Source organism: Mycteria americana, chromosome 1 (genome assembly GCF_035582795.1).
Source record: "Mycteria americana isolate JAX WOST 10 ecotype Jacksonville Zoo and Gardens chromosome 1, USCA_MyAme_1.0, whole genome shotgun sequence".
Taxonomy (NCBI): Eukaryota; Metazoa; Chordata; class Aves; order Ciconiiformes; family Ciconiidae; genus Mycteria; species Mycteria americana.
In genome coordinates, this window is record NC_134365.1 from 190,019,998 (window position 1) to 190,041,939 (window position 21,942).

At 42.7% G+C, this 21,942-nt stretch overlaps 2 protein-coding genes across 3 annotated transcripts in view; both read left to right on the forward strand.

Annotated features, from left to right (window-relative positions):
• The first annotated feature begins 3,589 nt into the window (after window positions 1–3,589).
• On the forward strand, window positions 3,590–17,897 carry SLC25A30 (solute carrier family 25 member 30). Of its 2 annotated transcripts, none has more exons than XM_075489269.1 (10): window positions 3,590–3,707; window positions 7,070–7,148; window positions 8,608–8,755; window positions 9,409–9,503; window positions 9,784–9,869; window positions 11,161–11,260; window positions 13,755–13,875; window positions 14,406–14,544; window positions 15,555–15,635; window positions 16,404–17,897. In XM_075489269.1, exons 2-10 carry the CDS (start codon window positions 7,085–7,087, stop codon window positions 16,443–16,445), a joined length of 876 nt encoding a protein of 291 aa, XP_075345384.1. In that variant the 5' UTR covers window positions 3,590–3,707; window positions 7,070–7,084; the 3' UTR covers window positions 16,446–17,897. The 2 variants fall into 2 exon arrangements, with proteins under 2 accessions (XP_075345384.1, XP_075345391.1); XM_075489276.1 differs by lacking the exon at window positions 3,590–3,707 and adding an exon at window positions 6,814–6,929.
• Window positions 17,898–19,444: 1,547 nt separating this feature from the next.
• Window positions 19,445–21,942, forward strand: part of COG3 (component of oligomeric golgi complex 3) — a 32,733-nt gene continuing 30,235 nt past the window's right edge. The window contains 2 exon segments of the mRNA XM_075489288.1: window positions 19,445–19,579; window positions 19,582–19,764. Of these exon segments, the coding sequence (XP_075345403.1) occupies window positions 19,460–19,579; window positions 19,582–19,764 (303 nt within the window). The 5' untranslated portion in view covers window positions 19,445–19,459.

Genomic DNA, 21,942 nt, shown 5'->3' on the forward strand with positions numbered 1-21,942 from the left:
TCCCCCAGCTTTATACGCTGAGCATGACGCCATATGGTATGGAATAGCCCTTTGGTCAGCTGGGGTCAGCTGTCCCAGCTGTGTCCCCTCCCAGCTTCTTGTGCACCCCCAGCCTCCTCGCTGGTGGGGTGGGGTGAGAAGCAGAAAAGGCCTTGACTCTGCATAAGCACTGCTCAGCAGTAACTAAAACATCCCTGTGTTATCAACACTGTTTCCAGCACAAATCCAAAACATAGCCCCATACTAGCTACTATGAAGAAAATTAACTCTAGCCCAGCCAAAACCAGCACAGTCTGTTACTAAGTTAGAAACTGTAAGATGAGTTGTCATTGTATGCCTGTGTGACATATGCTAGAAGCTGGAGCAGGAAATGTCAGTGAATTACAGAAAAAAGGTCTGGAAAGGTCCTTGGGAGTCCATCCCTATGCTTGGGCTGGATCATCTAGACTGCGACTACTCCTGAGAAACATCTGCTTAGCAGTTTTTAAAAGCTTGTGATGACGAAGGCACTGCAAGCTCCCCTGTCAGTCTCATCTAGCACTGTCCATACCACTAGACAGTCTGTTCTGATGTCTAATACAAGTGGTGGAGAACAGGTAATTCCTTTCCTCTGTATGGCCACCTTTCAGTCTTGATGATTATGTTATCCTCAGTCTTTTTTAAAATAAACGAGTCTACTTCTTTCAATCTTTCCTTGCAGATCATGTTTTGTATCCCTAGCCTTATTCTCCTAACTCCTCGCTACAGCCCTCCTGAAATGCATCACACGTAGCTGGACGTGGTGCTCCAGCTGAGGCTTTGCCCCGGCAAACGCAATGGAAGGACTATTTAATATGTCTTATATTTTTACACATGCCAATAGCATGTTGAAGTTTGGTTTTTTTTTCCAATAAAGTCATCTGTTGTATGACTGAGGGTCAGATTAACTCCTTCTCAGACAGAAAGTGCAAACACCGAAGATGAGAAGGCTATGCCAGGGCAGGGAGCAGTTGACTTCCATGTGCCAGCCTTGCTTTCATCATGCAGCCAATGGGACATGAAGAAAGCAAATGAATTATGTGACGAATAATTACGAAAGTTTCCAAGGTTACAACTAGTGACAAAATGACAAGGCAGTTTGAATAATGCCCATAACCATCTGGGTCACTTCACTAACCATTCATTTAAGCAGTAGGACACCAGGCAAAACTGTCTTCACCACAGCAGAGACCAGAAGAGAAACAATTTTCCATTGTAAATAGCACTGGAAACAGTGAAACAAGCATCAGGGCACAAAAAACAGAGCTCTCTGGTAGAATTGTTTGAGGGTGGCCCTCTTCTGTTTAAAAAAGAAAGACAAAAAAATGTGTGAGGAAATTCAGGAGCAGTAAGGTTAGGGGTCTGGGAACTAATTAATTAAACCTTAGCCCTACACAGCCCAGCATGAAAGAACTGGCATTTGGACAAAACTGTTGTAAGACTGTGTAACCAGTAGCACACCAGTGGCACATGGATCGCTCAGAGACATGTGAAAAGATGCTGAGCACCAAAGTCAACTGCTGATATGGCACTGATGTCAGGCTCAAGGCAGCTTGCCAAAAATAGTCTATTGGCTGTTGATAAAAGCATGTATCTCTTAGTATGAATTGGGTTGAAAATACAAGCAAAGAGGTTATTCAGAGGACCCATCCAAAAGTCACTAGAAGTAACAACAGTTAGCCTGAATTCCTCTTTATTCAGAAGTACACAGTTGAGTACTAACAGGTACTTAAGAAATGTGATCAGGAGCAAACTGTAATGTGTGAGCAGGAACTGGTTTGCATCAGAGATAATAAAAACCGGCTGCTTGCGGAAGGAGCTGGCCAAACTCCAGGGACAACTTAAGGTCAAACTGGAACTAAAGTCCTGAAAAGGAGACAGAAATTTTGGAAGTCGGAAAACAGAAGTGGCTGTCCTGCAAAATCACTCAGGGTTACAATCAGTCAAAGTGATCTCTGTGCAAAAAGAAAGAAAGAAAGAAAGAAAGAAAGGAACTGTTCAGTTTACCTCAAATAAGATCCCTCCCGCTGTAGATATAAAACCTGGAAAGTACTAGATGGTTACTAGGAGTTTCAGGAGGGTGTGTGAACATGAGTTCCAATTCTGAGGTGCGAGTTTGTACCTACCTTCCGAGAGGCCCATCTGCAAAGACAACTTTGCAACACTGGGATTGGAGCATGAGGCCTGTGGGCTGCCCGTGCCGTAACAACTGAAATGTTAAGATTTCTGGGAGGTCTGCGATGGACTTGGATGGTTGTAGAGAACTATTTTCACTATATAAAGCATTTGCTGGGACCCAAATTTTGAATTCCTTATGTTTTATTGACAGATTCATGTAAGGCCATATCCAGCTTCTTAATGAGAGCTGAATGAGCTCTCCGCTTCCTCTACCAGCTGGTAAACTTAAATAGAGTTTCTCAGGAGCCAGCCTTGCCCCGAGATTAGTGAGGGAGCAATACCACAGGATGTTTTGACCTTTCAGGGGTAAGGCATGCCATCCACTTGCGAGGCAGCAGAGTGACAGTGGCAGCAGGGCTGCACCATGGGGGTAGGTCCTACAAACACGTCTGGCAGCTCTTCAGTCAGAAAGGGAAAGCGCTGAGTTGCCAGAACAGGCTGCCTTTAGGGGCAGAGAAAGAGCTAATTTCAAGTATTTCACAGGGAGTCCTGGGCTCTGAACCAAGGGAACGGACTAGTTCTAGTTCTCGTCCAGTCTCCATGGACTGGTCACTGCCACCTGTACAGCAGCTGAGACCTGCCCTTTTGGATAGCCCCCGTGTTCCTCCTCAGCCCGGGCAGCGTTACGGTGGCCACAGCCCATGTCCTGTACAGCACACTGTCATCCTTCTGGAAGGGCACGGCATATTCATTTACAAAGCAATGTAAAGCTTACATACTGAGTGCATAAATTCAGTGTTGGTAATGCAAAGAAACACAGTTAGAATTGCACAAAGCTGCATCATAATAGTAACAATAATAATAAAAAAGCTGCATAATACTAAAAAAACCACCTGTGGAACTATTTTGTCAAAAATATTCAACGGGGTATTTTAAAGAGCAAAGTAGCTATTTAAACGCACCCTGCCCCTTTCTGTTCCTCCACAGAGCAGATATCTAAGGTTCCCATACTGATTTAAGGAAGCTTAACCCAGACATTGCTGTCATGTCGCTAGGCAGCACAGGCGGCCATACAACTGCAAACCGAGGGACAAAATCAATGTCGTTATAATTAATGATGAGGAGAAACCCTGAGGGGTGAGTGACCTGTTCATTAACCCAGGAGTACTGAAATACCTGACATACCCGTCCCAGTCTCCTGGGATTGCTAGTGGAAAATACCACGAGAAGTCTCCCAAGGCCAGCGGCGAAGGCAGACTGCTGACTGGAAGAACAGGGCGGTTAATTTTTTCCCCGGTTTATTACAGGCCGGCTCGGCGTCCCCCTCAAACCTCCCCCCGGCCCTTTAAATCCACCCCTTCCACTCACAGACACCAGCCCTCGCCGGCTCGTCCCCTCAGGCGAGCCCGCCTTTCGCCCCCCCAAAACGGGTGAGGGAGGCGGGGCGGGGCCCCGCATTCCCCAACGGCCGCCGCGGCTGAGGGGAGCGGGGCAGGGCTTTATAAGCGGCGGGGCAGCGGCGGGCTGGCGGTTTAGCGTGGCGGTGGCGTGGGGTGGAGGAGGCCTCGGTGGTAAGTGGGGAGGCGGCAGGCGTTGGCTCCTCAGATCGCGGGGGGGATGTCGTCTCTCACCCGGCCGGCGAGGCGGCGGAGGGGCCGGCGAGGCCCACCAGGGCCTCGCCGGCCCCTCCGCCGCCTCGCCGGCCGGGTGCAGGTATTTCTCTGTGAGCTTCACCAAGTGCTATCTCTGAAGGAGGGTAGGGGTTTCCAGAGCTTTGCTCGGCACCTTCCAGAGCCCTCCACCTCCGAGCAGGGACATATCGCTTTCTTCTCTTTGTTGTTTTCCCTTCCTGATGCTCTTCATCTCAAGGCGAAGCCGGAGGGAGGTGTGCTTCGTTTTGTCGCTGGTCGGTGCAGTCGTTGCCTCCCTTTGCCCCTTAGCAGGTGTTGCTGTGTCCTTCTCCCTCCAGCTGGTTAAATAGACTGGCAGTGCTGCTGAGGGAGGGACTGCTGCAGGCAATCCCTTTAATTTTGGGGGGGGATTTCACTGGCTTCCAAACTTGCAAGACAGCTGGTATTTTGCAAGAACTTGCCACGATGGTTGCTAGCTTTAGCCCTAATTTTTTTATTTCTTTTTGGTGATGCTTCACTGCTTGAATACAAAGTCTGAGCTGTCTGTCTGCAGTGTAATCCACACAGTTAGAAAGTATTGCTTGGATAACTATCATATATGTGCATGCTTATTATTACAGCCAATAACTTTTTAGGGCCAATAACTCATTTAGCATAAGCCTTCTGTAACATTTAAGGGTCAAATCCATTTTAAATAGCTAAAACTACTGTAACGTGGAGTATACTGTATGCCTAGTATACTAGCAATATTGTTAACCAATAAAGAATTTGATATGTGACTTTTAAAGTCTGTTCTCTAATAGGGAAATATCTAAATACTTGTTTTAATTGATGCATTCTTTTATGGAACCTGGGCTTTTGATTTTATTTCAGTCACACTGCCAATTAAACACAATCAAACTTGCTTCTGACTTTTGGAAAGAGTGTGTGGATGAACTTCTGTGTTAACTGTAACCCAGTGTCCTTTAGGGGTAGTATCACCTCTGCCATCTTACTGATGTTCAGGGAACACCAATGTATATTTGATAAGGATGATTTCTTTCTAATAAAATTAGACACCTCAATTTATTCTATAATGAGGGCTGGATGCTGTTTTTAAGTAGTTTGCCAATGGAATTGCCAGTGGAATTCTTCTAAGGAGATGTTTTTTATCAGTGTAGGGAAGAATTTCTGAGTAAGAAGCAAAACAAGTCAGAAAACAGGACAGCTGAGGTGAAAGGGCAAAGCTGCTGGTGTGTTTTTTGGATTTTTTTTTTTTTTGAGATAAGCTCTGCCACTCTGCTTTAATTTCTTCCTCTAAGTATGGAAAGCTAGAAGGAGGGATGCAAGGTAGAAATAAGTGGAAAGACTCAGATGGTTAGTTTGGCCTAAATAGCAGGAAAGGAGACTAGTAAGCCTTTCAGAGGTACAAACCTTGACAGTGCTGTGTAAGGCCTTCACCTTGGGATATCTCAGAGGAACAGCATGCTATAAAATTTCTACATTAGGGTATCCTATACATATATCAAAACTTCAGTTAATATTAGTAAACCTGTGTACAAATTGAAAACTTTATTTGGCAGTGCTTGCATACTTCTACATTGTGCCAGTGCTCCAGAATTACATAGAAAAATTGAGTAGCCTTCATTGCTTAGGCAGAGTGAAATACAAAACAAACAAAAGTACAGATATATTTTAGTTTTATCAGTGTTTCAGTATTTGTGATAGATGAAAACTTGTTTTAATGTGTTGAGGGGGGAAAAAAGTTAACTATTTTCAATTTTGACAAGTTTCTCAAAAGCAAAGATCACGTGTGTGGCTGATAGTGGGGAAACTGAGCTTGGCTTTGTCTCAGTTAAATGATCTGCCATTAATCATGGCAGGACAGGACTATGAGGAACTTGGAGCTGGAACTGGCGTCCTTCTGGCACAGTGTCATAATCATGTGGCTCTGCTGCTTTCATTATGAAAAGCTGGCACAGCCTGTGCCTGTGGCTCCTGATCTCTTACTGCACTCTTTTTGGCAATATAGTGGGTGCCCTGACTTGCCTTTTCTTTATTTTTCACATCAGTGGTGTTCTCTGCAGTGGCCTAAAGAGTAAGATGGATTTCTGTGCACTTGGTTGTTGAGTATTTGAAATGGTGTGCTTTGAGGTTTTTTTTTTATTGTATTGAGTGTCAGAAGGCTTAAGACAGAGGTAACTCTTCATGAGGTGAAGATGATAAAAGGAAAACTAGAGCTACGTAACTATTCAGGCATGCTCAGTGTCTGCAACTTCTGTTAACTTTGGACAGTGGATTATTGGCGCTTCTAGAGGAGGTGACCAAGGAAGGTTCATCTTCACAAAAGGCGGTGCTAAGTAACTGGTGTATTTGCGATATTTTCTAGCTGGGCAGTACAGGTGAATAAACAAAGTAACAGGGGATGGAAGTGCCAAGGGAAATAGTTTCAAGTACAATTATTCTGCAAAATTAATTGGCAAAAGATAACTAGAATCAGTGGTTAGGAGGATATTATAGAAAATAGGGAATGGAAAGTATTTCTATTATGAGGAAGGGAAAAAACAAGCTGTGGAGACCTACTTGGTTTTGAGAAGGGCAATCTTATATCGGCTGGACTAGTCTGGTTTTGCAGTTCTTATCTTAGAAAAAGAGATAACTGGATTATTTTAGCATCTTGCAAAGCATATGCCATCATTAATTATGATTTGTGGTCACTGTCAAATTCACTTAATTGACTTCTAAGTTAGAGCAGCCTTTTTTACTGTAAAAGGCCTTATGCACCTGATTACGCTATTTTCATATAATGTTCACAAGAATTAATATTGTGAACACTGGTAGCAGAAATAGGCCTTAATGGAAGCAAAATGTTGTATGCACCCCTATTTTCTGTCCAAGTGTACCAGCTCAGCTCATGTTAATGTTGGTATCAGGAAAAAGGGGACAGAAGTTTAGTAATGACTGTCTTAAAGTTCCATTTGATTGCAGGATGTAGTAAAACTAATTCAGCTTGGTAAGAATTGTTGGAGGTTATTCACTGCAGTGCTCCTTAGATCATGCCTGGAGACAAACTACTTAACCTTTCAGGATGAGGAAAGTGGTGGCCCAAATACACAGTAGAGACATTGACTTGAACCCAGATGCCTTTGTGCAGAATTACTGACTTTCTTCTGATTGTCAAAGGTATTAAATGTTTTTACCCTTGGTATGTTTGGAAGATCCATCTTAAATGGACAAGGCACAAAGTTTTATTAAATGTTAGTATGTATATTTATATAACAGATGTACTTATAGAAGCATTAAATCATTGTCTTCTTTCACAGAAAGAAGAATCAATAATGTCAGCACTAAACTGGAAGCCCTTTATCTATGGAGGTTTAGCATCAATCACTGCAGAATGTGGTAAGCTTTTCTTTTAACTGTTTACATGGTTTCTTTTATTCAGTCCCTTTTTAAAACAAGCTTGGTTTCATGCTATCAGTGATACAGCACAGGTGGTCTACAGCATAGGAGTTATTTTCTTTAACGCTGACTGAAGTGTTGCTCAGAACTTTGTTACAGTGTCAAAACACTTCTGTCTGTAAACTCACATCCCCTGTGAGTCTTGTTTTTATACAAACTTTCCCTTTGCATTCTATTATTTGGTGTTTGTTGATGTGTTCCTAGACAATGGTCGTAAGTATACACAGCTTTTGTTTTGTTTAGAGTAGGCAAGTTAAGGTCTTAACTCGTAAAATTTTTCTCTTAGGTTTTCTGAGTAGCTATGTTGCAGTTTAAATTCCCTTTTCTTGAATGTGAGTGACTGGTTAGATTTGAACACTTAAATTCAGTTAGCATGCAACGTAGAATAATTGCTATAGTGAAACAGTGCATCTGATGTTTTAGTGCCTACTCTAAAGACAAACCTAAAATACTAACATCCTTTTAAAGTCTTATCTGAAATGCATGTACATGAAAATAAAGGAAATCTGGATTTTCATAGTAGCAGAACATAGTCTGACATGTGGTGGGCTTGCATGTGGAGTCTGTCTAATAAAGTAGGGGTAGTATAAAACTACACTTAAAACTACTGTTTTGTTTTTCTGTTCTACCTTCTCTTATTAATCTTGTTCAAACTTGAGTTTGAAAACTCTTCTTTGACTTGACTGAATGTGGCCAATAATGCCAAAAGCTTTGTGAGGAAGACAAGAAATTCATAAAAGCCTTGCTTGTCTGGTAAACCTTGTTAGAACAGATGTAGTTAATCCTGACTCCTATTAGTGTTTAGGTGAGTATTGAGTGTTGAGGTGGTCCCTTTCCTAAAGATAAGCTCTAGAGGAATAGGCTTGCTAAACCCTTTCATAAAGGGAGCATGGAGAGTATGAACTTGACATAGCTGTAGGCTACAGGAAAACAATAACAGAAATGGATACTCCTGCTATTGCTTTTTTAGATTCTAGGCTAGAATCTGTATGGCTTGTCCTATGGAATTTATTTCTTTGCCTTCAATGAAATGCTCTTCAAAGATGTTGGTAGAATACACATGCAAACTCTGTACTTGATTGTGATTGCAGAGTCCTATTCAGTGTGGCTGTTTACAACCAGGCAATATCATGTTGCCTGAAAACATAGTGAATGCAAAATGTAAACATAGGAAGTATGTAGGGCCTCTGACAAGCTTTTAGAAGAAACAAGGTGACATAAAATGAACCACTTGTTTAAAAAAAAAAAAAAAAATATCTTGGTAAGCAAGACTTTTTTCCCCAGGAGTATTGTTATATATTTTAGTATATAATAAAGGCTGCTTTTTCTTATATCATGTTTGTTGTTGTCTTCGGTTAGGTAAGTACTTGATTAATTTTCTCTCTGATTTTTCTTTAAGGTACTTTCCCCATTGATCTGACCAAAACACGTCTGCAGGTTCAAGGTCAAGTTAATGATGCCAAATATAAAGAGATCCGCTACCGTGGAATGATGCATGCACTAGTCAGAATATGCAGAGAAGAAGGATTGAAAGCCTTATACTCTGGGTAAAATTAAATGACTTGCAGTAATGGCTTATGAACAGTATATTGATAAGTATAAGCCCATAGTGTGTGAATTCTTGGGTTTCAGATTTACGAGGTATTTGGTTAGCCTCAATTAACCTAGAAGTTGAAAGCCCAAGCTTAGATTGGTTCAATCTTTGCACTCTGCAATAGCACTTCATGTTTAAAAAAACCAAACAAACCTACTTGGAAAAAAAAATAGCTAAGCATAAAGTTATTCTATACAGTGCTGCTATGGTTGTTCCATCTGCCAGAAGAAAAATTGAATTAACCTTTGTGTATAAATGGGCATGCTTTTCTTTAAAACATGCAGGATGGTGGGGGAAAGATGTAATCTGCAGATTACGTTTCAGACAAGCTTCCCAGCTATTTCATAGATCACAAGTTGAGGCATGCTCTAATAGGAATCCTTCCACAGTTCATTCATGTTCTTGCAGGCTTTATTTAAAAAACAAAAAAAAACCCCAAACCCAGCAAAACCTTGTTTTGTCTGTAGCAAGTTTAAATTGTTGATTTAAATGAACAAACCTTTCTCTGGTAAATATCTCATGTTCAGTCTCTTCTGCTCTAAAAAGTATTTGCTAATCAGTCTTTTCAATTTTGAGCATAAATATTATCACTGCCTATTTTTACAGGATTGCACCTGCAATGCTACGCCAAGCTTCATATGGAACTATAAAAATAGGCACTTACCAGAGCTTAAAAAGAATGTTTGTTGAGCATCCAGAAGGTGAGTGGGTTTTTTCAATTTAATTGAGGACTGGTTTGCTTGAAGCATGTTGTTTCCATTTGATATCTTACTGTAGGGGTTTGAACAAGTCTACTGAGAAAACATTCCTTGTACCAATTACAACAAAGTGAGTCAGCAAGGAAAACTTGTCAGAGCAGTTTTTAAGGCTTCTGTAATTGGCTTTCTCTCTGGTTAAAGGCGGGGTGGCATCATCCCACCCTCATGCATCTTAAGCTTTGTAAATCTGCAGCTAAACTCTTTTTCTTTGTTTATGGAATAGATGAAACCCTGATGATAAATGTTCTATGTGGCATTCTTTCGGGAGTAATTTCATCATCTATTGCCAACCCTACAGACGTCTTAAAGGTAATTGTGTTATGTAGAGTTTGTTCATAGTTTTTGCCCTCTCCTTGAGGAAATGTAGAATCTCCTGATTAATACAGGATTCATTGTTTTGTAACCCTATTTATTCTCATCCCTTAACTTAACAAAAAAAAAAAAACCACAAACAAACAAAAAAACCAGTAACATCCTGAATTCTTGGAACCCCCTTCTGGTCCATACTATTATTTGGAAATATGCACTGGGAAACTGATGGCTGGGGATGTAGTTGGATCCGTATAACTTTTTCTGGGGGTGGGCAGAGAATAATTTAAGATGACTCTTTGTAATCTTCTTCCTATAGTGTTTGTGTGGAAGCCACACTGCATATTTCAGCTATACTTCTTGGTAACACTGTTATACTAGGATGTTTCTAGAGCTCAAAATATGTGAAGATCAGCTGAGAGGCAAGAGTTCATTGAGTGTTACTTGTACTATATGATTATTTAATCAAGGCTTTGCGATGCAGTGTCCCATGGAAATAGTGTTCTAGCATCAGTCATTTGAAGTGAATTGGTGAAACCATCACCTCTTTAAGAATCTGTTAGCTTAATGATAGTCAATGACCTCTTTTCCAGTTACTTAAAAGGGTTGATGGTATTTAACTTAGAAAACTGTAGTATGTGACTTACATGGCTGCCTCTAATGAAAAATTCAAGAAAACTCTTTCTGTTATTCTAAAACTATTAAAAACTTAATCCTTTCATAGGGCTAGTGTGGTTATGTAGAGGCATTTCAAACATAAGCTGCTGTTTCAAGTGTGGCTTCAATTAGTTATTTCCCGAAATTATGTCCATGTACCAACTTGCTTGTCACCAAACTTGTATTTGATAGTTACCATGGCAGTTTCCCAAGGACATTCTTAAAAATCCACGGAGTTGAAGACCTTGGTTCTCACTAGCTGAAACCTTAATCTTTTTAACCTTTCATTTTAACATATTCCTGTGAGAACACTGTAAAGGACATCCTGCAGAACCCATCTGTCAGTCTAATCTAAATGGAGTAATGTACAAGTACAGAAATAGACATGACTTAATGCAGTTAAGAACTACACCACATACTTGTTCAAAATTAGCAGCTGCATTTGGATAGTTAAGGCGCTTCAAAAGATTGCATCATGGTTATGATGCCAGCTATTAATTTGTATTCAAAGAGAAATTGACTTGGTTACTTAAAAGATTGTAACTTAACAGTTTAATATGGTTTTACTAACATTTTATTGGTTATATGTTTGAAAAGTATTTATTTTCTAATTTTATCTTCACATGAATCTCAGATCAGAATGCAAGCCCAAGGTAGTGTGATTCAAGGAGGAATGATGGGCAACTTCATACAGATCTACCAAAAGGAAGGCACTAAAGGGTTATGGAAGGCAAGTTTTTTGAACTATACCCTATGCTTTAAGTACACATTCTTGCTCAGTTGCATTTCTTGTTCTTCTATGATATTCTCAGTCAAAATATGGAGAAGTCAATAGCTAATGTGTATGTAGTTTGTCATGACTGCTTCACTGCTGGTGTCTCAGTGCATTTTGACAAAGCATTTCTGCCAGTCTTGTGTTCAAGGATTAGCCGCTTCATAAAAAAGGGGAGACAAATGGAGGCTTAAATTAGGGTGACTGGCTCTAGGACTACTTCAACAACCCTTTGCAAGACACCCCTCAATCTGTATGCTCTGCTCTTTTTAAAATGTATACTAAAGAATGTTAGGAAGTAAAGGTACTAATGAACATCCCCTCTAGCTCAGGAGTTCTAGTACTCAGTCTTGTAGGTTGTCTTATGCCAATTAGTCAGTGACTGTATAACAACTGAAGACCAAGAATGGACAATTGTTCTTAAACGCTGGAAAATAGAAATGTTTTTCTATTAGTGTACTTTTCTCTGCAGAGTTTCTTGATCTCCATTTTTCTGTTCATCTTCCTTACTTTGTTAGTTTCTCAGTTAGCAGCAAGGGGAGCCAATATCACCTGGTTGTTGAGGTCTTAGCTGACTGTTGATGTAAGAATTCATATGTTAAACAGAGACAGAGTAGCATAAAGGAACTGAAATTGCTGTTCAGTATGGAAAAGTGATTTATAGAATCGTAGAATCATTTAGGTTGGAAAAGACCTTTAAGATCATCAAGTCCAACTGTTAACCCAGCACTGCCAAGTCCACCACTAAACCATGTCCCTAGGCACCACATCTACAGGTCTTTTCAATACCTCCAGGGATGGTGACTCAACCACTTCCCTGGGCAGCCTGTTCCAATGCTTGACAACCCTTTCCATGAAGAAATTTTTCCTAATATCCAATCTAAGCCTTCCCTAGCGCAACTTGAGGCCACTTCCTCTTGTCCTATGGCTTGTTGCTTGGGAGAAGAGACCAACCCCCACCTGGCTACAACCTCCTTTCAGGTAGTTGTAGAGAGTGATAAGGTCTCCCCTCAGCCTCCTTTTCTCCAGACTAAACAACCCCAGTTCCCTCAGCTGCTCCTCATAAGATTTGTGCTCTAGACCCTCACCAGCTTCGTTGCCCTTCTCTGGACACGCTCCAGCTCCTCAATGTCCTTCTTGTAGTGGGGGGCCCAAAACCAAACACAGGATTTGAGGTGCGACCTCACCAGTGCTGCGCACAGGGGCACAATCACTTCCCTAGTCCTGCTGGCCACGCTATTCCTGATACAAGCCAGGATGCTGTTGGCCTTCTTGGCCACCTGGGCACACTGCTGGCTCATATTCAGCTGGCTGTCGACCAACACCCCCGGGTCCTTTTCTGCCTGGCAGCTTTCCAGCCACTCTTCCCCCAGCCTGTAGCGTTGCATGGGGTTGCTGTGACCCAAGTGCAGGACCTTGCACTTGGCCTTGTTGAACCTCATACAATTGGCCTCGGCCCATTGATCCAGCCTGTCCAGGTCCCTCTGCAGAGCCTTCCTACCCTCAAGCAGATCAACATTCCCGCACAACTTGGTGTTGTCTACAAACTTACTGAGGGTGCGCTCAATCCCTTCATCCAGATCATTGATAAAGATATGAAACAGAACTGGCCCCAATACTGATCCCTGGGGAACACCACTTGTGACCGGCCACCAACTGGATTGAACTCCATTCACCACCACTCTTTGGGCCCGGCCATCCAGCCAGTTTTTTACCCAGGGAAGCGTATGCCTGTCCAAGCCATGAGCAGCCAGTTTCTCCAGGAGAATGCTGTGGGAAATGGTGTAAGTAAAGGCTTTACTAAAGTCTAGGCAGACAACATCCACAGCCTTTCCCTCATCCACTCAGTGGGTCCCCTTGTCATAGAAGGAGATCAGGTTAGTCAAGCAGGACCTGCCTTTCATAAACCCATGCTGACTGGGCCTGATCATCTGCTTATCCTGTACATGCTGCGTGATGGCACTCAAGATGGTCTGCTCCATAACCTTCCCTGGCACTGAGGTCACTGACAGGCCTGTAGCTCCCCAGATCCTCCTTCTGGTCCTTCTTGTTGATAGGTGTCACATTTGCTAACCTCCAGTCAACCAGGACCTCCCTGGTTAGCCAGGACTGCTGATAAAGGATTGAAAGTGGCTTGGTGAGCACTTCTACCAGCTCCCTCAGAACCCTTGGGTGGATCCCATCCAGCCCCATAGATTTGTGTCCATCTAAGTGCTGTAGCAGGTCGCTAACCATTTCCCCTTGGATTGTGGGGGGAAATTATAATTATCTATTAATTTGAATCTGCATTTTTGGAGCATATACATCTAAGACTTGTACTAATTAGCCTTATTTGAATTCACAATGTTCTTAACGCAGTCATGGTGTGTTGCTTTGTATTATAAAGGTGAGGCTTTTCTGATGGTGCACAAAGGTTAATTTTAAACTTCAGCTATATCCTTTCTTTTGCCAGGGAGTATCACTGACAGCACAGAGAGCTGCTATTGTTGTTGGAGTGGAACTGCCAGTGTATGACCTTACCAAGAAGCACTTAATTATGTCTGGATTTATGGGAGATACAGTATATACTCACTTCCTGTAAGTTTATATAACTAGCTGCTTGCATAGCTCATCATTGGTTAGTTCTCGTTATGGGGGATGAATCTTTTGATTTTTTTTTTTCTGTCATTGGTCTAGATGTAAATATACTTCTGCTGTGTTTATACTTTTTAATGCAGTAGCATCTCAATGGTAGCACATAGCATGGAAGCTAATTTTATTTAGGATTTGGGTTTAATTTTCTTTTGAATATGGAATTTTGGTTTGTGGATGATCTGAATCATTCAGCTTTGCAAATCGAGATTAGAGGAAAGTTCCAATTAAATATTTGCTATTCTGAGGCACAAATTTCTATTTGAGTATACAGACACTGTATATAAGGGCTGTATATGAAAACTTGAAAATGATGCTTTATGGTAAATGAAAAGTAATTTTTCACATCTGTTAGCTGATGTAATTTTTAACTAAAAGCATTAAGCACTCATTACTGCATGCTTTCTGGGGAGGGGGAATTCTTGTGTGTCTTGAAATGTGGTGGGTCAGATTTCATTAAACCTTTCTTTTATTAGCTCAAGTTTTACTTGTGGGTTAGCTGGAGCCCTTGCATCCAACCCAATTGATGTTGTGAGAACACGCATGATGAATCAGAGAAGCCAACAACATGGGGGACACTCGAACTACAAGGGTACTCTGGATTGCTTGTTACAGGTAAGTTGTTTGTGTATCAACATAAGTAGAAACTGGTCCCATCAAGCAATGATTTTGGTGCAGAACTCAAAATTGTTCTAAGTTTCCCTAGAAATTAATCCAGGTAACTTAGGTATGCTGTTTGCCCTAATTCTCAAAAGGACTGTACTGCCAATAACACGCTTGGTGTGAAAACTATACTGCCTTGACAGAAAGGCAGGAAGAAAGTTAGTATGTACTGCAGGCACTTACTTCCTTTTGCTGCTTGGATGAGGAGATGAAGTCAGCAGCACCGTCTCTTACTTAACTTTATACAATGTTAGGATAGGAAATGATAATTTCATAGGTCAGTTCTTGAAGAACAACATATTCTGGGGCAGATGGTTTCCTCTGTTGCTTACTGCATAATGGAAAGCCCAGTACAGCCAAAGGCAATCTCAGTCTCTGATTTTGAATGTTTTGGCTTGGTTTCCTAAATGAGGTGGGAGGTGGGAGCATGATGGCTTTTTACATGGAGAAGAGTGGATGGGAAGCTGTTGGTGTCCAAACTGTTGACTGAGCAGTCCAGTTTGTATAACAATCCAAGTCACATTGTCCAGTGCAACTTTGTGAAGTCCATAAAGCAAACTGAAAAATGTCGAGGGAGTGCCTAACGTGAGCTGCAGGTTTAAATGCAACAAATTTCAAGGGGGGTGCCAAATGTGAGCTGCAGGTTTACATGCAGTGCTCTGCAAGGTTTTTGAAAAAAAAAAAAAAAAAAAATAGTCCAGGGATGCAATTTGGATGAATCTAGGTTGGATACTGAATGACATAGACTGCATCTTTACCTGCCAGGTAATGCTGCAGGCATTACTAATCTTGGCTGTATCTAGTGAAATGTTTCCTTGTCCCATCATACACTATGTTTAAATCAGGGTTACAGCACTAAGCCATCTCCTTGTCTGGTATAGAATCTTGTTAGCTGAGATGCTGTCTAGATTTCTCACTAATAACAAATTATGTAAGTGTGTTCTTGCTGTGGTTTTTTACAGACATGGAAGAATGAAGGCTTTTTTGCTCTATATAAAGGGTTTTGGCCAAACTGGTTAAGACTTGGTCCTTGGAATATCATTGTATCCTTTTCAAAGGTGGGCAAAACTATTAAGCTAGCCATACAACAGCAAGTATTGACAGACAGTTTCACAGAATGCTCAGTGTGGAAAGTGTCATGTCAGCACAAATATTCCCTTTTTATGAATGGAAGACTGTGTAGTTGACCATTTTCTTAGTGAACTGCTGCTGGTTAGATTGAATTTGTGATTCAAACAGTGAATATTAGAATGTGATCTTGCAAAACACTTTTCTGCTCCTCCAACCTGTCCATTTCCTTAGTTTGGAGTCTAGTTTTACATAAAATTGACCAGATGAGTTGGGAATGGGGGCTATTTCCAGAACTGGGGAAACTGTTGGCAGTTAGCCATGAAATCTTTTTGTTTATCTTAGTCTCACACAATTTTGTTTTTGTTTCAAGAGCCAGCTGATCAGAGCCCTGGGAAGTGGGTTGGTAGTTAATGATTTTTACCATGAGGAAACCTACTTTAGCCATCAAAGCTAAGTGAGTAAAGACTCTAAGGGCATTCATAGTATTCTCCTGCCTCCTTAGTCCTGTGTTTAAGATCCTGAGGAATATGGATGAGAACGTAATTGGCATCACCAGCCTTAAAGCAAGTTTAATTGTTCTGCCTAATACTGCGTAACAAAAATGGCCAACCAGCAGCATTGCATAGGGGGGAACAAAGAGTGGAACAAAGTTTCACACAGATGCAGCTGCCCTTTAGTAGTGAAGTGACCACTTTGTACTGCATGAACAGGAAACAGTTTTCCTTAATCAGCTGTTCCAGTTCTTTCTGACATATGAACAGCTGAAGAAATTAGACTTCTGACATGCTGAACTGTATGCTGAATTCTGTTAATGTACTGTTTGAGTTTAGAGCAACTTGTAAGTTGTCTTGAGTATTTGCTCTTCATTGTCTGAGATGCTGGCCAAAGGAAGAGGTCACTACAAGACTGTTGTGAATGAGAACAACCTGGAAGTGATTTCAAGGCAAACTGGCTCCTGTAACAATGGCTTGTTCACATGATTCAGTGGATGATGTGCACTGTTTCCTAGACTGAACCAATCATGGTGCAATACCTTCTGTCAACTGTTCAAGTGTTCTTGAATGTGGAGATCTGTAATGCAACTTGTGCCATTGAGACTCTGATACACAGTGTTTTATAAGAGGCAAAGAACAGTCTTTCTGCAAAGGAAGATAGGTAGTACCAAGGAGCTGGGCTTTTCCTGTTTTCAGAAGTGTATACAATTTGACTGTAATAGTTTGTAGTTTCTGATTAACTGGAAGTGTCACAAGACATTTTTGCAGGCTTCAGCAAAATCTGCTTCTGGTTTTAGAGCTTTCCTGTGTTCTGAGTCCTTAGATGTCTGCATAATTTGCTGGGAATAATCCAGCTTCGTTTGAAAGTGCAGTTGCTACAGTTGTCAGTTTTGCGTAGCTTGAAGGAAGTTTTTTCCCATGTGTCATTCTTGATTTTCAGTATAAGTGATTCTTCAACATATTCATATGTAAATTTCAAGTAGGAATGAAGTTCAAACAAGTCCATGCTCATCTGCCTATCTTGCAGAGAAACTTTCCATGCTTCTTCCATTGTTGGGAAGAACAACTTGTAATGGTTACTGGCTGTTACGTATCATCTGAAAGATGCAAGTTTTACACTAGCAGCTCAGGCTGTGTTGTGTGTGAAAAGAACCAAATCCCTCCAAAGGTAAGTCTACTGTAAAGACTGCTTTCCTTGTTTAAACAGACACCCAAACCCAGAACTAGTGAGCACTTTCATATAGCAAACAGGCCCACGTTGCTGTTACATGCAAGTAAACACTTTATGTAGAAATCAGCCACAACTTCCTTAAAGCATTACCTTTTGGCTTAAATGTATATCAAAACTTCAGGGCCATTAACTAAACAGTTATGTCAAGGTTCTTACAAATGTCACTCTTGAATTCCAAGAAAGGAAATGTGCAAGATGCAAGTCACAGTGGTCCTTCTGTGTTCAGAGGGTAGCAAAGCAGGATGCATTGCTTTGGATTTTTGTGGCATTGTGTCTCTTAAACATTTTTTGGTTAATCATACATTCCATGTAAATTTCATTGCGATTTCAAAATTACTATAATCACTTAAAATTACTAATTTTGAATTCACAAATGGATTTTTAAATGCACAAGGCACTTTTTTCCTAAGGTACAATGTTTTTCTATGTATATGGGTATGCTTATGTGCAGTGTTTTTCCTGACAGCTGTTTCTATGCTTTCATAGAAATATTTGTAAATATTTTTGTACACTATGTAAACTAAGTATATGTTTTACATTTTTAAGCTTATTAAAAGTTTTAAAATCATCATGTGCTGACTCTGAACTGCTTTCAGTTTCTGCGTTTCAAATGGGGGGTGGGGGTGGGTGGGTTTTAAAATACTTCAAGGTGATTAACAAAGGAAAGCTGTTGCTGGCATTGAACTGTATGATGTTACTGGTTTTTAGCCAAGGCAGACTAAAGTTGCTGTAGTTAAAAGCTTATGTTCCTGTAACTTACTGGCTGAATAACATGCATTAACCATATGTTTTCACTGTTCTTTGGCATATCTTAAACTGCAAGACCATTTCCTGCTCTGTTATGAGAACTGCTTGGTCTGGAACAGATCAATCAGCTTAGTTCTGTGTAGCAGCAAAATGTTTGTTACACTTGTAACCAGAGTGGATCTCTGGAGTTCATGTGTGGTAGCACAAGTCTGACAGATGCAGCTCTGAGGGGATGAGGAACCTGCCAGTTTGGAGTAACAGTGGGAGCGTGCTGCACCCATTACTCCATGGGGAAGCTGGAGAGGGACAGATGGACAAGACAGACTGAAATTAACTGCTAAGCACCAAAGGTATCAAAGCGGTGAGATGGGAGTTTGGGATCTCAGCTGAAGGTGACTGCTGCAGTGAATACCTCAAGCTGTTTTCAAGCTCTTTAGTTCAGACATGCCTTAGTTAGGATTTAGGTTAATGTGTAATGATAAAAGATTTAAGTCTACAAAAACTAACAGCAAACCAAAGCTAATGAAGGGTATTTCCACAGTAAAGAATGAATTCTGCCGCGGGTTCTGAGGCACGATGGAGAAAGCAGCTCTGGTTAATGGGTGATGCTGCAGAAAAATGAAAACCAGTTCAGGGATGAGGAAGTTGGGTGGTGATACCAGGATGTGTACGCTGCCAAAATGGAGGGCTGCCTCTCCATGGGTATGGGTGCTGTCCTGGCCCTCGAGGGAGAGCCACTGGAGCTAAGTGTGGGAAGGGGAAGGACAGCTCCCTGCCCTGCCCGGCCTCAGGGTGGGGTGACTGTGGGAGCCTGCACAAGGGGAGAGCAGAGGCAAGGGGGGAGGCAGGCAGGGGTCGACCCCAGAGCCAAGGTGGCATCAGGTGCTCCTGTGCTTCACTTCCCCATTTCGGGAGGACTTTAGTTGTCACGTTAGATTAAACTGGATCAAAAACACTGCTGCAAAAGCAAGCCTTGCTTGCAAATTAACACAAATGTTAATTTGATGTGGTTGAGCTGGGGACGGAGAGCTGCTGCCCAGGAGACGTGTGGCTGGCTGCCCGGCCTGAGGCGCCATCACCAGGCTTGTCCTGCGGACTCCCTGCCTCCGCCGCCTCGGGGAGGAAGCTCCAGGGAACGGAGGGGACGCGCCGGTGCCCGCGGGAGGGCGGCGGGGCCCGGGGAGGCGGAGCGCGCGCCGGCGCCGCAGGGTGGCCAGGCCCGGTGATGGCGCAGCCCCCTGCGCTCCTCCCCGCCGGCAGGGGGCGCCATCCCGGCCAGCTCTCCCCCTTCCGCCCCTCGCTGACGCACTTCTCCTCCCCACCAATGACGCTGCCGCCACGCGACGCGGAGCGGAGCGCCCCGTGCCTCCCCCGGAAGAGCCGCCGCGCTCCCCAGCCTTCCGCCCCGCTCCCAGCCCCGGCCCGGCCCGGCCCGGCCCGGCCGCCGCTCACCCCGCCGCCGCCAGCATGGCGGAGCCGCCGCCCGCGGAGCCGGCGGGCAGGGAGGTGCGGGACCGCCTGAGCCTCTGGGACCGCCGCCCGCAGCCCGCCGCGCCGCTCAGCGACCGCCAGACGGACTCGGTGCTGGAGCTGAAGGCGGCGGCCGAGAACCTGCCGGTGCCGCCCGAGGTGAGGCGGCAGCGCTGCCTGGGCGGGAGGGAGGGCGGGGGGGAGGCGCCGCGGTGCCACGTTGCCAGGTGGCCGGGGGTGGCGGCCCGGCCGGGCCCGACCGGCTGGGGCCTGCGGGGCCGCCGCTCTCCCTCGGTTTTGACGGGGCTCCACAGCGTTTTGCCTTCTAGCGGCGTTTCAGGCCGTCGGGGCCGTGAGCCCTCCGCCCGCTGCGCCCGCAGCCGCTCCCCCAGCCCGTGGCCCCGTTTCGCCTCCCTCGGGAGGGCTCGCTCTTCCTTCAGCCGGCCCGAGGTGCCTCACGCCGCGGCGCTGCCCGCCCGCCCTGGCTTGCAGGGGGGTTGCAGGCAGCGGTAGCAGCTTTCCTCTTAAAATCCACGGGGCTTTCTCTGCCTCTCCTTACCGCTTCCCCCGGCCCATCAAAGTTTGTCCTCTTGAAATTAGTTACGTGGGTTTGGTCCTCTTAACTGGATCCTGTTAAGGATTGATTCCTTAACGTGAACAATGTATAGCCTGTGGCACCAATGTTATTCCCTGGTACAACTTACAGGTGATTCAATGAGCCGTATAAAGCCAGCAATAGTGGTAAAAAGCTTAATAATGTGTCGTTACCATGGAAGACGTGGTCTCTCACTCAGCTATAGAATATCAGACTCTGTCAAGGTGATTATTTATGAATGCTCCCTTGTCTACAAAGGGAAGGGGAATGAAATGTTTGCATTCCTTAACTGCACTTTTCATGAGAGGTTTTGTATTTGAACAGGATCGTAGCACAAGAGATAGCACCATAAAATCAACAAAGTTGGCTCTCAGCAAGTGTCTGAAAGGTCAAAATAACAAAGAGGAAGGGGTAAAGCAATTCCTTCCTGAAATGCACCTGTTTCATGTCATGCTTCCTGGTTTCTTTTTTGTGTAAGTTGTATGCAACTGTACTAAAGTAAATATTGGTAGGCATCCAACATGATTGTAGAAGGATGTGCTGCTATCAGAGGATGTTCTTAAGGATCTAAACCAGCTTTGCAACAAGGCGGGTACTGTATTTGCCAGTCAGGACAATGGGGATGCCAAGACATTGAGTACTTCAACTGGTCGTGGCTCCTGCTGAAGTGGATTGGGACAGTGGTGTCTCAGCTGTTCTGAAAAAGCAGGCTCTGATGGACTCGTCTTTTTCTCAGTAGTAGTCACGAGAGAAACCCTGGGTCCCCAGCTAGGGTCCTGTTTTGGGGGGCGGGGGGAGGGATATGTGGAAGTTGAACGAGGGAGGTCAATCTGTCTTTTCTCAAATAGTTGAAATCCTGATTGTTCTTTCTTTGCCAGACTAATATTACCAAGCAATGAATATTTTACGAAGCGAGACATTTTCTAGAGAGATACCAATTTGTATTTAAGTAGTGTTTTCTGTTTTTATGTTACTGATGTTCTCAGCAATAGAAAACATACTTTACTTGTCAAGTGAATTAAAAAGGGTATTACGTTAATTAAGAGTATATAACGATATTTGTTTTCTTGAATTAATTTCTTCCATATAATTTAATTAAGTCTCCAATCATACTTAAATACAATTTCTCTCAAGTTACTTTTTTCCATATTTTTCTTGCTTAAAAAAATCATTGTGGCTGATAATTCCCATTCAGCAGAGCTATTCCTTGTCTTCTAAAAAAGCCTTTCTTTTTAGCTTGACTTGTTCATTAAAAAGCATTTGAAAGAATATGAAACACTATTTCCTGAATAAATTCTGGCAGTGTTAAGTCTTGAATTTTCTCTGAATACCTGGCAAAAAAATCTGACAGTTCCTGTGCAGTGGTGTTGCTGTGTAGTGTAGACAACAGTGGCATTTATTTTTGCTTCTGCGTGCATTCTGAATTCTTATGTTCTCAGATACTTTTCTAGTGCATTTCTCTGAGTATAGAACAGTTAAATTGGAAATTAAAGTACAGCTCATCAGTATGTCTGGTGCATATACCTTCAGTTTCTGTTCTTAAATGTGTATATAAAATGCTGTATAATATTTTCTGACTTACTAAAAAAAAAAAATTGTTAGGTGTTTCTGAATATATAGATGTTGTAGTAGTTGGTATATTATCATATTGACAGATAAAATGTCCACTGCATTTGTTTCTTCAAAGTAGGTGCCTTAAGTAATTTTCTCAAGTTGATACTTTGGATTGTGTTATTGTAGTT

Coding starts and splice junctions, on each gene's coding strand:
- SLC25A30 (XM_075489269.1), top strand. CDS start 7,085: ATGTCAGCACTAAACTGGAAGCCCTTTATCTATGGAGGTTTAGCATCA. Junction 9,504..9,783: donor GTTTGTTGAGCATCCAGAAG/GTGAGTGGGTTT, acceptor TTTATGGAATAG/ATGAAACCCTGATGATAAAT. Junction 14,545..15,554: donor CTCTGGATTGCTTGTTACAG/GTAAGTTGTTTG, acceptor GGTTTTTTACAG/ACATGGAAGAATGAAGGCTT.